At 34.1% G+C, this 17,426-nt stretch overlaps 2 protein-coding genes across 2 annotated transcripts; both read right to left on the bottom strand.

Moving 5' to 3' along the window:
* Window positions 1-818: 818 nt before the first annotated feature.
* LOC107611580 (MIZU-KUSSEI-like protein (Protein of unknown function, DUF617)) lies at window positions 819-1,580 on the bottom strand. The gene has a single exon (XM_016313491.3). It carries the CDS (start codon window positions 1,578-1,580, stop codon window positions 819-821), a length of 762 nt encoding a protein of 253 aa, XP_016168977.1.
* Window positions 1,581-12,633: 11,053 nt separating this feature from the next.
* LOC107613805 (protein LNK3) lies at window positions 12,634-17,217 on the bottom strand. Its single transcript, XM_016315961.3, has 7 exons — window positions 17,063-17,217; window positions 15,527-15,838; window positions 15,056-15,144; window positions 14,863-14,939; window positions 14,077-14,193; window positions 13,834-13,979; window positions 12,634-13,234 (listed from the first exon to the last, which is right to left on the bottom strand). The coding sequence occupies exons 2-7, from the start codon at window positions 15,826-15,828 to the stop codon at window positions 13,102-13,104; spliced, it is 864 nt and encodes a 287-aa protein (XP_016171447.1). The 5' UTR covers window positions 15,829-15,838; window positions 17,063-17,217; the 3' UTR covers window positions 12,634-13,101.
* Window positions 17,218-17,426: the final 209 nt, after the last annotated feature.

The raw sequence follows: 17,426 nt of genomic DNA, 5'->3' as shown, positions 1-17,426 counted from the left end.
CCCAACGAGAAACTCTTAAATAAATTGGCCAATTTCAACAATTTACCAATTAATTGTCGGTTTAAGCAATTCTTTAACTGATTTTTTGTCAAACGATTTTTGAGGTTCATAATTAAATTGGTTAAATAATTAGTTTTAGATTAATCTAACTGAATCGGTGGATTAAGAGGTTGTGGGTTCAAATTTCTTATCTTTTCAAATTTTAGTCACAAAAAAAAAAAAAAAGAATCGGTCTGATCGATGGGTAAATGTATGGATTGAGGATTTCCGGAATCGTGTGTTTAACATGAGTGGAAAAGACCTTGTTTGAAAATAAATCCAGTGACCCGATCGAAAAGGTCATTGGGAGAACGACGCGGTCAGCGCCGATAGCTTTGGCGCATTGATTCCCCATAACGAATAGGCTAGCAGGTTCCCCGATCTTTCTTCTGTCCCAGCCGTTAGGTTAAGTCTCCGGGACTAGGTGAGGAAACGTCTCTTGGAGAGTAGATTCGATTTAGTTTAAGAACTATGCTTTGTACTATATTTATCGCTCATATTTAACATTTCAGCCACGCTTTGTATGGAAATGGTAGCAAATTTGGGAAAAAACATTGCCCCACAAAAGCTGAGTTGTAATTTTTCTTTTGTCATCAAAAGAATAAAATTTACTCCATTTGAATAAGTGATAGAATTTTAAATTTTATTTTATATATACAATAATTTATTGATCATCACTAAATTTTTAAGTAAAACTAAAATTTCTAATGAAATAATCTTTAGCCTGTGGAACCTAAAGATCCTATGGACAACAAAAACAATCAAACTTTTCTCTCCAGTCAAACCCTCACGAAGAACACAGTAAGTTCAAGTCCATTGTTCCCATGAGGCATCGTCATGTAGTAAGTCTCAGAGTCCTTGGACCCAACCACGCGCTCGAAATGCGCCCTCATGTACGAGAACTCGCCGTCGTGAGGGTCCGACATCTCCTCCGGCAGCACGCCGACCGCCATGGACACCGCATGCAGAAGCTGCATCACGCTCAGGTCCTCATCCGTGGGTTCCCTCTTCACCCCATAACCCATTTTCTTTCCATTGCAAAACATTGTCCAACATGGTTCGTCAACAAGTTCAACCTTATCGTTCCGTGGCTGCTTTTCGCACTCCATGGCGATTCTATTCATCCCAGTTCCCATGTCTTGGAGCAGCTTTCCCGTCGGGATAGCCAGCTCTAAGACAAGGAACGGAAGAGTATTAGGTGTTTCTTGGAATGCAAGGTTAACCCTAGATTTTCTGTGGCCGAATAGCGTTCCGGTTATTCTCTTGCCGCCGTGTATCTGCAGGTCTCCAGGACGGGTCCTGGGGACTGTTGGCATATTACACGGCGGCACCACGATTGGTAATGATCGGAACGTCGACTTGAACTTCCGAAAGAATCTTTCGGATCTTGAAGGAGTTCTTCTCTTGCTGTATGCTGGTTGTAGGGAGATCGGCATGTTGAGAGCCGAGCTCTTCTTCGCCGTGGTGCCTGAATCTTCTCTTTGTACAGGTGGTTTTGGAGGCGGCGGCGGGGGCTGCGGCTGCGGCAGTTGTGGTGCCATTAATTAAGTCGAGATAATGGAAATAATGAGGTATAAAGGAAAGTTTTGTGGTTAATTAGGTTTATATTTCTAGGGGGAAATTCCGGTTGAATTAATGGTTTCGTGGTTTGTTGAATTTGGAGGAGTTTATAGAAGATGTGAAGAAAACTACTTTAAGTTGTGGATTCCACGTTGAGGGGGTTTTAGTTATGATTTTGATATATGGTTGATTTAGTAATTTTAATCCTTTTTTTTTCATGTTTTCGTTTTCATGGTACTGACTTCTTGTTAGGTACTTAAAGTATTAGTTGAATTAGATTGTTTCTCTATTATTTCTTGTCAAGAGATTTGTGAGAAATGGTTAACTTGTTTTTTTTTTGTTTTGGTTCTGTTTCAAATAAGATAAGCCAAACAAAGATAGGTGACTATTACTGTAAATCAGTTGAGTATTTTTCTAAGCTTCTTAGTTTCAATTCTTGTGGTAAATCTATTTTTAGAGGTGGGTAATAATAATAGAGGAATATTAGAATATCATCAAAATTTATTGGTTTTGGTCATCATTTAGCCATCAATATTTAAAAATATAGGATAAAATATTTTGTTAAATTATTAGACTAAAGATACTACACTAAAAGGAATTGAATTGAAGAGTAAGTGATGGCAAAAAATAATAAATTTTAATGGTCCTGGCATTTCTCGTAATAATAAGGGTTTTTTACTTAAATAAATTATTTGGGAGTCAAAATTACCTGATTCCCCTAAAACGAATTCTGCAACGTAAATCCCCTCTTGGTATTATTATATAAATCGTCCTAGGCTGCACAGGGTTACATAAAACATAAAACGTGAATCATCTCAGCCTAGGACGATTAATGCATGAACGTGTAAGGCAAATCAAACGTCGTGGCAGGGTCTCCAGGATTAAAAGAAGAGTATAAATCGTTCCAGGGTGGTAGGTTTCACGTGTTAATGGGCTAACTCTTACTGGGCTGCCACGATTTATGCATTATTGGGACCCTCTTCAGCCTGGCACGATTTATGTATTAGTTTGTAACACTAACTGGGTTGGGACGATTTATGCCCAAGTTAGTAACCCTAAGAACTCAAGAATTTAATGATTTAGGGTGTATGTAGTTTAGCATAAGACGTTAGAAATCAGACTTCTTAGTAGTTTAGTTAACATTCTTACTATAGAGTGATGGTTGCATAATAGGGTACTCTTATTTATAATATTTTAATTTAAATTATATCTATTTATATTTTAACTTAAAAAATAAAAATATACTTTTTATAATTTCAATTATTGATTTTATTGAGAAGATTAAATTAAATTAAAAAATATTAACAAATTATAATAAAAGAGTACTAAATTTTAATACATAAATTTAAATTTTTTTTTTAAAAAATGTCAAAAGGTATTAAAAAAATTAATTTTGTATAATATAAATTTATGTTGTTTTAAGTAATATAAATTTAAGTTTTTATGAAATTTTTAGTATTCGTTGTTTATATAATTTTTTTAATCATTTTTATTAATGCATATTTTTTATAGAATTTTTTTTTGTCATTTTTTATTTGACTTCATATAAATTTTAATTATTTATTTATAATTTTAATTATTAATTTTATTAAAAAAATCAAACTAAATAAAAAAAATACTAACCGGTTATAATAAAAAATATGCATTAATAAAAATGATTAAAAAAATTATATAAACATCGAATACTAAAAATTTCATAAAAACTTAAATTTATGTTACTTAAAACAACATAAATTTATATTATGCAAAATTAATATTTTTTAACATCTTTTGACATTTTTTTTTAAAAAAAAATTTAAATTTATGTATTAAAATTTAGTACTTTTTTATTATAATTTGTTAGTATTTTTTTAATTTAATTTAATTTTCTCAATAAAATCAATAATTGAAATTATAAAAAGTATATTTTTATTTTTTAAGTTAAAATTTAAATAGATATAATTTAAATTAAAATATTATAAATAAGAGTACTCTATTATGCAATCATTACTCTATAGAAAGAGTGTTAACTAAGCTACTAAGAAGCCTGATTTCTAACGTCTTATGTTAAACTACATACACCCTAAATCATTAAATCCTTGAGTTCTTAGGGTTACTAATTTGGGCATAAATCGTCCCAACCCAGTTAGTGTTACAAACTAACACATAAATCGTGTCAGGCTGAAGAGGGTCCCAATAATGCATAAATCATGGCAGCCCAGTGAGAGTTAGCTCATTAACACGTGAAACCTATCACCCTGGGACGATTTATGCTCTTCTTCTAATCCTGGAGACCCTGCCACGATTTACGTTTGATTTGCCTTACATGTTCATGCATTAATCGTCTTAGGCTGAGATGATTCATGTTTTATGTAACCCTGTGCAGCCTAGGAGGATTTATATAATAATACTAAGAGGGAATTTACGTTGTAAAATCCTTTTCAGGGGAATCAGGTAATTTTGACTCCCATACAATTTATTTAAGTAAAAAATCCTAATAATAATATGGTTGTAGTTAAATAACAATTGTGATTAATTCATATAGAAAAACAATATAATTTTGAATTATTAATGGCTTAGAGCTGTACTTTTTCGTTGCAGCAGTATGTCATTGCTGACTTTGCTGTTGTCTGGCGAGGAATAAATATGATCAACAAGAAGGAAAAAAAATAGGAATAATTAGAAACATCAATTTTGAATCTCTAACTATTTAGATTTTAACTGTCTAATTTTAGATTTTTGGATATGTACATTTTTGTTGGTTAATTTTTATTGTCCCTTAAAAAAAGTAAATAAATTAAAACATATAACATATACCGTCATCACAATCTAACCTTTAGATTACATTGTATGGTACACAATATGATTTGATTAATCTAAATGGTATAAATTAGTAAAATTTACAAATAAAAAGTTTAAATATTATTAGGTCAATAATTTTTAGTGTGCCACTAAATAATCTAATAGTAACATCTTACTTTTGCTTTTCGGTAACATGTACACTTTAGGTGAGCAAAATAAGTACAGGTCAATTTTTTTCCTTAATATATTAATGAATTAATTACTTAATCACTCTTTATAATTATTATTTAGAATTTCAAAAGAGTTTTACAAAACAATATTTTATAACAAACTTGTGTTGTATTTACCCAAAAAAAAAAGCTATTGATTATTAAATTAGATGAAGAATAACGAAAATAAAAATATAAAAATAAATAAAAGTTGGAACTTGGAAGCGTTTAACTTCCAAGGTCTCCAGAAAGACAGTTTTGGCAATATTCTATTAGGACTAAGGAGTTGACACTTTGGCAATATTCTATTTCATTCCCTTCTTTGCCCCCCTTTTTAATTGTAAAGAAATGGCAGCGTTTACTTAAAAATAGCAAGATATTTATCCTGAAAAGGGATTATTTTAAATTGTTTTCAGTTAATGGACACCCACAAATATGTGTCAGTTCTAACTTAAACAAAGTTATCACAGTATACTTCTTGCATTTACTCTCTTGGTAAAAACATCAGAAAATCATTTAAAAATGGAAAAAAATAGTCTTATGCACACATATGGATGTATAATGAGTTATCCACAAATGTGGACCTGCGTTGTTTAATGACCTGTAAAACGCAGGTAACGTTTTGCAGGCGATAAAAACAAAAATCTGCAGCTCCTGCAAAACGCAGGCTGCGATTGGGTTGAGAAGGAAACCAGGTTGCGAAACGTGGCTTGCATGCTGAGAGGAGCAGTGTTGACCAGCATAGAGTTAGGCAAAACGCAGGTTGCGTTTGTTAGCCTTGCACAGCCAAACGGAGATTGCGTTTTGCACCGTTCCTAGCTGCATGCGCGACATGTGTCTTTGTGGGTGTTCACTTGGGTGCTTTAAAGCCAAAACGCAAATGGCTAGGGAAGCAAAGTAAAAAAACGAAGTAAGTTACACTGAGAAAGAGTTGAACCTGAGTGAGGAAGCTAGAGTGAAGAGGGTTAAGAGTGAAGAAGAAAAGTGTGGAAGAAGAAGAAGCATACGGTGCAGCAAGAAAAAATGGTGCGAAATTTTATCAAACCGAAAAAACATATTATTGAATATTTGGATCATCCTCAATTGGTATGTAATTTTTTTTTTTAATATTTAACGATGAATATATACATATTTATTCGAATTTTATTTATTTGTGTTGTAATTAGTACTATTATGGTTATTAATATTATTATTACTAATATTATATTATTATTTATTTCTCATTACGGTAAATATTTTTATTACTATTATTATTATTATTATTATTATTATTATTATTATTATTATAGTAGTAGATATCATAATGAGAATAATTTATTAATATTTTTTAATAATAATACTGTGTAATAATAATAATACTGTTTAGCAAACAGTTTTTTTTAACAATGTTTAATTAAAAAAAGAAAAATATTATTTTTTAATAATTTATTAATATTTTCTAATAATAAGTAATACTGTTTATTCATAAAATAAAATACCGTTTAAGATAATAATAATATAATTAATAGTTATTATTATTGTTATTATTGTTATATTATATTTGAGCAATTATTATGATAGTGAGAATAAGTTATTTTTATAATAGTAGTGTGTAGGACAATAATAATAAATTATTATTATTTTCTAATAATAAATAAATAAATAATACTGTTAATTAAATAAATGTTAATCGTTTGTTAACAATTTATTAATGTTTTTCTATTAATATAATAATAAAATACCGTTTAGGATAATGACAAAAATAATAATAATAATGATAATAATAAGTTGTTATATATTTTTTAATAATACAAAATTTTTGAATAAATTATTAATTGATATTATATAGAATTTAAATAATAATTTTTTTTGCAGGCTATTAGGAATTTGTTGCTCAGGAAACTCGATCTGCCAGATTTTATTGATTCCCATCTTGTGCAATTGCTACCAGAAATGCACCTTTATATTTTTCGTATAGGTGCGTGCCATTAACCTGCACTAGTGGCTTGCAGTGTCTGAATACTACAATACACGAATAGAAGTTCCAAAAAACGCGGTGCAGAACTCTTACACCTTGAACCTCCTCACTCTCACGGTAAACGGGGAGCGTTTTAATTTGAACACGAGACCTTGGCATCTTCACCGTCATTGCTTTCAACCATACTGGCAGAGTCTGGTAAGAAACTTTCCAATCACCGAAGACCTTTGAGACAGCTTTCTGCTTTGCCAACCAAGCCTTGCGGTAACTCACAGTGTAGTTGAACCTGGATTGAACTTCTACAATAACAAACTTCACCTTTATCGAGGGGTCTGTTTCGACCAACGGCCTAATGGCATCTGCAATTGTGTCCGAGTCCAACTTGGCATGATCTTGTGAAATCGTGTCCATGGTGCACGTGTGCTTACCATTGTATCTCCTGATCTCCCAACTAGTTTTTTTTCGAATCAAGATAGCTCGGATAAGCCAGTCGCACCCTGCACCATACCCCTTGCATTTCGCATAGAATGCCTGCGGCTCAGATTCATACACAGTGTAATCAATTTCTCTAGAGATGATGTAGCTTTTAGATATCACCGAATCTCTCGAACCAAATTTCATTCCGACACTAAACTCGCCATCTTCCGCCGCAGCGTTGCCTTCACCTACGACATGCGCATCACCATCAGTCAGACAAGGAAAATAAAATAAGCACTATAGGAAACTTGAGTTAATAATCATAACATACCCGTATTCGCATACTCAGGAAATTTCGGGGCATGCATGGCTTCGAGATCTAGAGTTCGCATAAAAGACGGAACACCAAACGAGTGCTGGCTTACAATCGCATTCACTTCATTTTGCACCGCCAGATTGCCTGCCAAGTCTCCGTCATCGTTTTCGTCATCGACTTCATAGTTAGCTTCGAATTCCTCTTCACTGTCATTATTATCTTCTTCCCAATCTATATTCTCGAGCTCATCAACATTGACCTCCTCGCTGACCGCGCCCAACCCTGACTGCTGTTCGAACTCAACGTACAGCTCTATCATCGGCACATGAAATCGGGTTTGTTGATAAATACATAATATCTGCTGCATACTGGCATCGTCAGTGATGTGCATCATTTGAAACTGTATCAGCCCATCAAATACTTGTACATGATTTCTGTATAAAATGTTGCTCACCCTTTTCGAAATATGGCTTTGAATGTTATTACAAAGACCATTTTACAACTCGACAAAACTCATGGTACATGGAATAGCAAATGACAAGGGACATTCACAAACAAAAGTCACTCCTTCATGTGTGTTTGGTATAACCTCACTGTTATAATATACTCGCAAATTTGCAACACCTTCCATAACTTCAGCTTCAACTAACTCTATTTTTTTGACACAGTTAATTGTCAAAAAAGCACACTATTAAGGACTTTATGCAAGAAAGAGTAAGAGGAGAAGTGAAGATGAAGATGAATGAAACTGGACTTTGTATAAACAAAGCTGTGAATTTGAATATTATTTTGTGTACAAAACGCAACCTGCGTTTTGGGACTTCCAAGAAAAAGTTTATGACACTCACAAAACGCAACCTACGTTTGTGGGCTTCAAAAATTTTTTGACTTTTCTAGTTTCAAAAACACAACCTGCGTTTAGTCTAAAACAAAAATAAAAAAAAATCAAAATGACAAAACATAACTTACGTTTAGTGTATTTCAAATTTAAAAAAAAATTAACAAGTTCAAAACGCAACTTGCGTTTTAGTTCTTACACCATAGCAGTGCAATGTTTTTGCACACGTCTTTTTTTTTTGTGAGAAAAGGGGGGTTAAAACCCCAAACAAGAATTAGGAACCTCTAAATCTAAAGTTGCCATTTATATCAGTAGCTAAGGCCTGAAGCGTGTCGGGAGGAGGCCTGTCAAAGAGATGAATATCCAAAGGGAGATTTTGTCCTTTCTTAGCAAAAGAGTCTGCCACAGTATTGGCCTCTCTCAATGTATGATTCCAAACAACATGTTGTAATCTGCTTGCTAAGATATTAATGTCTTCCAACAAAGGTCTCACGGGGTGGGAAGCTGAACAGCCTTCCTTGATGAAATTGATTGCTGACCAGGAGTCGGACTCTATAATGATATGTTGAAAATTTTGAGCAATAGCAATCTGAAGACCTTTGACAATGCCCCACAATTCTGCATGTGTGATAGAACAACTACCCAAATTGCACGAGAACCCCAACATGTACCTACCCAAATGATTTCTGAAAATACCTCCACAAGCTGCATTATTATTCTCACAAAAAAAAGGATCCATCAATGTTTAGCTTGATACAATGTTCTGGCGGGAGTATCCAATGAATCAATTGATTATTGTCCTTCCTAATCCTTTTCATAGAGTACCGAAACTTCATGGTGCCCAAGATTTCCTCACTTCGCACTCTAATTGCTCTAGCCGCGACCGTTGGCCTCACTCGATTCCCTTAAAAAATAAGGGAGTTACAATAGAACCAAAGGGATGAAACGGATACTCCAAATTTACAAGCCCAGTCACTTCTCGCTGATAGGTTCTGAGCCAACCAATCCTTGATACTCAGGTTGAAAAAGTCGGCCACAACCTCATGTGGCTTCAAGAGGCTCCACATGCACTTGGCATAGGAGCAATCTCTGAGGACGTGTAAGGTGCTTTCTTCCTCACGGTTACACCTGGAGCAGTTGGCTTCCGTTGCTAGATGCCTTCTCCTTCTTTCCACATTTGTTAGAGTTGCGTCATTAGAAACCAGTCACATGAAGGAACGAATTCTCTCCGGACCGCCCCACTTCCAGATTAATTTGAAGATTTTGTCCGGGTCATTGTGCTCATCGTGGAGAGAGTTATAAGCCGATTTAAGGCTAAAAGTTCCATCAGAAGTTGGAGCCCAAGCAACAGAATCATGACCTTTCCAAGGGGAAGGAGGAGACAAAGCTCGAATTTTTCCCACGATAGGGTCAGGGAGCCATTCCTTTAGTTTATTCTCGTCCCAATGACCTGAAATTGAAAAGAAATCAGTTAGAAACACATTTAACTCAGATTCCGTTAATATCTTATCAGAATATTGGGTTAATATTCCAAGGTTTGGCACCCAATTATGCTGCCAAAACTTTATGCTAGAGCCATCTCCAATACGCCAAATATGGTTCTTTTCAACCCCTTTCCAAGCCAAGCATATCCCTTTCCAAAGATTCGAGGACTTGTTCTTCCTTTCGACCCTTGGGAGCAGGTCACTACCACAATTATATTTGGCCCTGATCACCCTTGCCCAAAGCGCGTCCTTCTTCTCCACAAGACCCCAGCCATTCTTCATCATGAAAGCTTGATTCACATCACGAGTATGACGAATACCCAGCCCTCCCGAGGCTTTCGGTTTGCTAATGAGATGGATTTTTCTAGAGTGCTCTGCCTCTCCCCAAAGAAAATCCCTGCATTTACAATCAACCAAGTTACTAGTAGAAACTGGTATAAGAGCAGTTTGCATAGTATAACTAGGAATGGAAGATAGAACAGATCTCACCAGGGTAGCTCTTCCTGCTAGAGACAAGGATGAGGCTTTCCAACTATTTTATCTCAAGTTCATCTTGTTAATAATGTCACTATATGTATTTTTTGAAACCTTAGAGTGTATGAGAGGAACACCAAGATACTTTCCCAAATCATCGGTTCTGGAAAACTGCAGGGTGTTGCTTATCTGACTCCTAACATGATTGCCCACATTCCTAGAGAAGAATACGCGCGTCTTATCATTGTTGACCCGTTGACCGGAGCTATTGCAAAAGGCTTCAAGAACCCTATTAATAACATCTGCTTGATCCATAGTTGCTTCTGCAAAGAGAATCAAATCATCAGCGAAGCAGAGATGAGAGAGATTGATGGGCTTCCAAAAGCCGTGTTCCACTGCAGCACTAATGAGTTGCGAGAGCCTTTCCACGCAAAGGACAAAGATGTACGGCGAGATGGGATCACCCTGCCGAATACCTCTTGAAGGAGAGAACTCATCCAAGGCTTCCCCATTCCAGAGGACCCTCATCCTGGCAAAAGAAATACAACTGTAAACCACAGAAATGAACTGAGAAGGCAACCCAATATCACCAAGAGTATCTTCAATGAAATCCCATTTAAGTCTGTCATAAGCCTTCTCCAAATCAATTTTAATCGCCATCCAACCTTTCTGACCTTTTTTATTCCTCATAGAATGAATAACTTCTTGAGTAATGATAATATTATCAGAATTTTGCCTCCCCGGGACAAAACTGCATTGGGTAGGTCTCACTAATTTTTCCATTACCCTTCGAAGCCTTCGGGCCAGAATCTTGGTAATTACCTTGTACGAGACATTACATAAACTGATGGGTCGCATTTGCTTAAGATTGGTGACAGGCTCCACCTTGGGAATGAGAGTAATAAGGGTTTCATTCAGCTCTCCAATGTCCTGGGGGTGAGCAAAAGCATTTTCAATCATCCTGCATAAATCCGATCCTACCAGGTCCCATTTGTTTTGATAAAAACCTGCCTGAATACCATCTCTTCCAGGTGCTTTGAAACTACCCATACTAAAAAGGGATTCCTTAATCTCCTTATGGGAAACATTGCAACCAATCATCAGTCTATTTTCATTGCTAAGTACCGGAAAAGCACCATTTAGAACAAAGGGAATATTAGGGAGGTCATCACAATAAAGCTTGCTGTAGAAATCTGTAGCCATCGCTTCAAGATTAGGATTATCATGTATCCAATTACCTGCTTCATCTTGCAAGGCAACAATCTTGTTTCTCCTCCTTCTGGCCATAGTAGTGCCATGAAAGTATTTTGTGTTTCTGTCTCCAAACTCAATCCATTTACATCTAGATTTTTGAAATCATAACATCTCTTCTTGAGAAAGGAGCTCTTCATACTCTTTCCAAAGAATACCCTGGAGATTTTCCAAATGAGGATTATGGCTCACACTCATAGTATTCATGATACCTTGTAATCTCCTTAGAATTCTATTTTTCCTTCTAAAAATGTTCCCAAAAACGGTAAAATTCCAAGTTCAAAGGGAATCTTGAAAGTTACCAATTCCTTGGGACCAGTTGCTATCTATTCTCCAATTATTTGTGACCATATTATTAAAATCAGAATGAGATATCCATGAGGCTAAGAATCTGAATGGTCTCCGTCCTCTGTTGGGAACAGGTTCAGTAGAGAGTTGCAGGTATAGCGGAGCATGATCCGATTTTAACATTGGCAAGTGCTTCATCCTCGCATCAGGAAATCGAATTTGCCAATCCATGTTGCTCGGACCATGATCAAGTCTTTCAACCAAGTTTCCTCTCTTCCAAGTTTTTGCACACGTCTATTCCATGGTTTAACACGTTATCCCTTTCCATAAAAAAAAAAAAAAAAAAAAAAAAAAAAAAAAAGCCTAAAAACATAGGTATCTTTTTATCCAAGACAATTTTATTCTAAAATTTAAGATTTTGTGTTAAAGTCAAATTCAGGTATTTTTGATGGAGTAAGCACAATATTCTCCTGAAGTAGTAAAGAACGTATTTTATTTTATAAAGAGTAAAGTATATTTTTTGTCTCTAAAATTTGATAAAAGTTTTAAAAATACTCCTAACTTTTATTTTGTTTCAATTTTATCCCAAAAGTTTTCGATTTGTATCAAATATACCCCTGACAGTTAATTTTTTAAATAATTTAAAACCGATTCAACAATTTTATAAGAACAACTTTTTAACACAAGCAAATTAAGCATAATTTTCATATATTATTGTTAGATTTGTCTTAATTTTTTTGAAAATTTAGCTGTCAAGGGTATATTTGATGCAAATCGAAAACTTTTCGAACAAAATTGAAACAAAATAAAACTTATGGGTATTTTTAAAACTTTTGCCAAACTTCAAGGACAAAAAATATACTTTACTCTTTCAAAAAAAAATTGGGAGAAAATATTTATTATATTAGTGCTACTAATGAAGTACTCACATGAATTAACCTAGATTTGCATCTTACTCTTACATAAAGATTACTCTTCTCACTAATCTATATCATAAACAATACATTTAATAGGAAAAATGAAGAAGGAACAATATTCAACATGGAGAATAGTAGAATAATACACAAGGTTTTAATCTGAGAATCATGACCCTATGTTGCTATAGCTAGTTAATCAATAATCAATAATCAATAATCAATAATCAATTCACTCAATACATCCCATTCCCAAGCAGAAAATTGAGCTATTGATACAGCTGCTACTGGGAATCTCAAATTAACACAATAAAGGATTCAGAATTTAGAAATTTAGAATTTCTTTTTTCTTGTTTATTCAGCTACTACTAGGAAGCTCACAATAACAATACCTAATCAAACCTTTAGCATGAATGACATTTATTTACAAGATAGGCGCATATTCAATGTGATTTCATTGCTTGGAACCTTGGCATCATACCCTTGTAACATCTGCGGCTCGGGATGGCGAAATTTGTGCCCCGGATTCGAGTTTCTTTATTAGCAACTTCCCCCAAAGACCTTTATTTCCAGCTATTTCTCGTCTCTAGTAGACTGTTGTAAGAAAACATGTTGTAAATTAAGGTCCATCTTGTTGAACAAGAGATTTGCAACTGCTCTATCAACAATGTTTGTCTCTGATTCCATTGGTTCCTTTTCCTCAGACCTAAACATAATGTTGTAACCACTTGAAATTTGCTTGGACAGAGATAAAACATTGTTCAATATGGAGACTACCATTATCCAGAATAGTTTTTATTGTTTATCACCACTACTCTACTCTGATCATGGTTTTAAATTGCAGCTACGGTTGCGGGGGCACTGTGGACAAAAAATTGTGGCAGAACATGATAGTGCTGCAATTGCTGCTGCAATGCCAATGCAGTGAACACCACAACAGCAATTTTTCAGCCACAATTGCGCCTATGCACAACAATTTAAAACCATGGTTCTAAATTTACAATTAAACCAAATTGTCATCATATCAGGGTTTTTTTTTTTTATCAACTATTAAATAGAATAATAATTCGAAGGTAAAAAAAGAATGAAAAAGATAAAGCTCAATCATAGTTCATGCTGAACACTTAAGTACCTTACCAAGTGTCTTTTTAACGAGTTTCACTTATGTCTTTTATTCAATTAAAAAGAAAAATGTAAAAGTAAATCTCTCTATGTTTTGGATATACCTTAAATGGTTGGCAGATGATAACATCATGAATTTAAGGCGTACAAGAACATAACAGAAAGGCAGAACAAATCAAATACCTCTCGGTTAAACCGTGAACTGCCTGTGGTATTGCCTTTACCATATAGAGATCTTGATTCTGATTCTCTCCTGCAGCCTGTTGTTTTGTATTTCGGGCAAGACGGTTCAAAGCATCTCGGAAACAAATCCGTGTCTTCTCATTGAACTGGTCATAGCAAAAGGAAAACAAAACAAATCAGCAACATGCATTATTCATTATTTCATCCGATCAGACGCCATTGATTTCGGTTTGATCATCTTACCTGCACAATAACTGTCTCAAGATTCTGAAGTATAGATTCCTCAAGAGAGAACTGCTCATCCATGGTCTCATCTCTACTGCACCACTCGAAAGCATCCAACTCCTCGAACATAGGTTCCTTGAAGAGAAAGAGATACAATTAGTTGCTTAAAGCCTTAAAGTGAAATTATGTAAATATGATAAACCATACATATATTCTCTTTTCTCTACTGTCTATACCAAGAAGGATGGAACATTCATTTAAGTACATCGCAAGTGGCAAGGGATAGGTCAGACAGTGCAAGAATATTTGTATTCTCAGCAAAAATCAAAGATCGAAAAGATGTCTTGAAAAGAGAATAATCTTAACTCTCTGTCTCAAATCATAGCTTCTCCAAGCATGAAAATATGAATGTGATATTCAACATTGGAAAACACAATGCCTTTAAATTTTCAAGTACATAGGTGCAGTCATAGAATCTTGGTTGAACATATATGAATATATAAAATACAAAAAGTACTAGAGTGGCATGTATTTAACCCAAACTACTGCAAAACAATTAATAAACAAGTGTGGTACCCAAATTACCAAATGAAACATCATTTTGCTAACAAAATTACCATGGAAACATAAAAATTCAAATCCTTAATAGAAACTTTCCTCTCTTTGGGTCAATTTGTCAAATAAGTATAAGCCATTTGGGTATACTAGGAAAATATTTGTTCTTCCATTCGAGTCAATAATTTCTATCTCATCAAGCAAAGTGTTAGAACACTTTTCAACTACAAGTCAAGAGGTGATTATCACCTCTACATCGAGACAATCCTTAGATTCTGAGTCACATGGAACAAACGTTGAAGCCTCAAAATCTTCCTGCAATTGATCTGTTGAAAAGAAGCATATTTTTTCAGGTATTTTGTTCAAGTGTTCATCCACATATAATAGATAACTTTCAAAGTTACTTGATACATTAAATTAATATCTAGTAAAGAATCATCACCAGGTATATTGCAGCAACATTTTTCAGGGCACAAGAAAAAGGACTTCTGTGAGTTTTCAACACAGGGAGGACCTTCAAATAGAGAATCCCTGCAATATGCAAAATAAGAGATGATGCTGTAAGAAAACAAATAATCATTTCGAACTGAATTTCTGTCCTATCATAATCAAGTGAACATTGAACGTCTCTGTCGAGTTACATGTGATAATGCAATGAGAAGTGAAAAATTAAAGCCTTTCCACAACAGAATGATTAAGGAAAATGGGAGCTCTTACCATGCCATAACAGGTTCATGCTTATACAGTTCTGGGAACCATAAGTATGATTGTGTTAGTCCACATTGGCTCCCAGGATAAAGATAAATTTGGCGAAATTTGGAATGCAACAAAAACACCACAGAGCAATTCAATTTGAACTAGTTAAAGCATGTCACAGAATCTAGATGATTAGTCCCAGAGGTTACGCTTATACACAAAAATGTCATCAATCTGTTCAAAACTTGATAGGTCCTGAAGCTCATAATTAGGCTCGTTGTGCGAAAATGCCATTTGTTGAAAACGTTGTGGTCCACATACACTTGAACTATCCTGCTGAGAAGGTCCAAGATCAATCTTTTCAATGAAATATTTATCAATGTAAGTGAGTTCCACCTCTCTTGCATTAGGTGCACTTAATTCCCATCTCGACCAATTCTCTGGTGAACATGCATTGAATAAATCTTCATCTTTGGGAAGAATAAAATCATTAATCCCATGACCATCGTAGCAATCCATAACAAATACTCTGTAGAGTGTTCATAAGTGCAAATATTAGCCAGTTAAAAAATTGTCATTATAAATGGAATCATGAAAATATGGACTTCTAGTCTCCAAAAACTTGTGGCACTGACAATCAAAACCATAAAAGAAAGGTTTTAATTATTCTGTTAGTCCCTATAGTTTCACTGAATTTTCAATTAAATCTCTATACTTTTTTTCTTTTCGATTGAGTCTCTATACCATATCAAATTTTGTAATTAAATCTCTACCGTGATAAAAACACTAGAATTAACGGAATATTCCGTTAAGCAAAACGAATATGCCTAATACTTGACTGAATATTCTATATAGTTTAACAGAATATTCCGTTAATTTCAACGTTTTTGTCACGGTAGGAACTTAGTTACAAAATCTGATATGGTGGAACTTAGTTACAAAATCTGATATGGTGGAACTTAGTTACAAAATCTGATATGGTATAAGGATCTAATTGAAAAGAAAAAAAAGTATAGGAACCTAATTGAAAATTCGATGAAACTATATAAACCGACAGAGTAATTAAACCTAAAAGGAATTAATGCGCAAGCGGCTCCTACTAAAGCGGGATTTTTGGGGCATTTTGTCAAATGTTCATATTTGGAGGATCATAGGTGTATTTCTTTCTTTCGTGTACTAAATTATAAAACACCATAAATCCTATGTTCCTTCTACTTGCTAAATATACAAATTTCATTATCAAAGCTACAAGATTTCATCTCTAGTCATAGGAAAAGGTAACAGACTCCAACTTTTAGAACCCAAAAAGTCATGAATGTAAACTTAATTGGGTATACTTGATAATTTTGGATTAAGCTAGTTATATAACATTCTTATAAAAAATTTATATTTTTATGATAGATCCATCACTCTATTCTTTTTTATGTTGAAAATTATTAAATTAAAAATATGTTTCATGAAAAGCTTACACTCCAAAACGTAGCACGATACTCCATTCATGATAGTAAAACAGAGAATCAAGGTTTAAAAACTAAAAATCTTTGAACCGAATTCAAAAGCAAACAACAAAAGGAAACGAATGGAAATAAAAATGACAGAATAAATCAAGGGGGAGAAAAAAAACAAATTAAGAGAAAATCGATGAAACAAAAAAACCTAAAAACCACATAACTCTCCTATCGTCATAATTTCCAAAGAATCCTCTTTGAACAGAAAACATATTTTAAATATAAGATTGATTTCAAAGGCTTACCCGCAGAAAATGATAGAAAATAAAGAGAACTATAGTTGATGAAAGTTGAAAGCTAATAGAGACAGCTGAAGAAAAGAGTAGTGTCAGCAATGAACTTCAGAGTGTTTTCAGTACGCAAAACAGAGGCGGCTCTGGTTTTGGGGACTAGCTACGGTAACTTGTAAGAATTTTTTAGGCACATATATATCAAAAGTCGAAGGTTGAATTAGGAAATGTTCAATTGTTTTTTTTTATTATTATTAATAGGATATGACAGTATGACACAATATAGGAAATGTTCAATTTTTTTTATTATTATTAATAGGATACGACACAATATAGGATGCACAGCCACACGAATTTAATATATATATATATATATATA

This window comes from Arachis ipaensis, chromosome B8, assembly GCF_059453495.1.
Source record: "Arachis ipaensis isolate K30076 ecotype BB chromosome B8, ASM5945349v1, whole genome shotgun sequence".
Lineage (NCBI taxonomy): Eukaryota > Viridiplantae > Streptophyta > Magnoliopsida > Fabales > Fabaceae > Arachis > Arachis ipaensis.
Note: the sequence above shows the minus strand (reverse complement) of the source record. Positions and strands in the feature narration are given on the sequence as shown.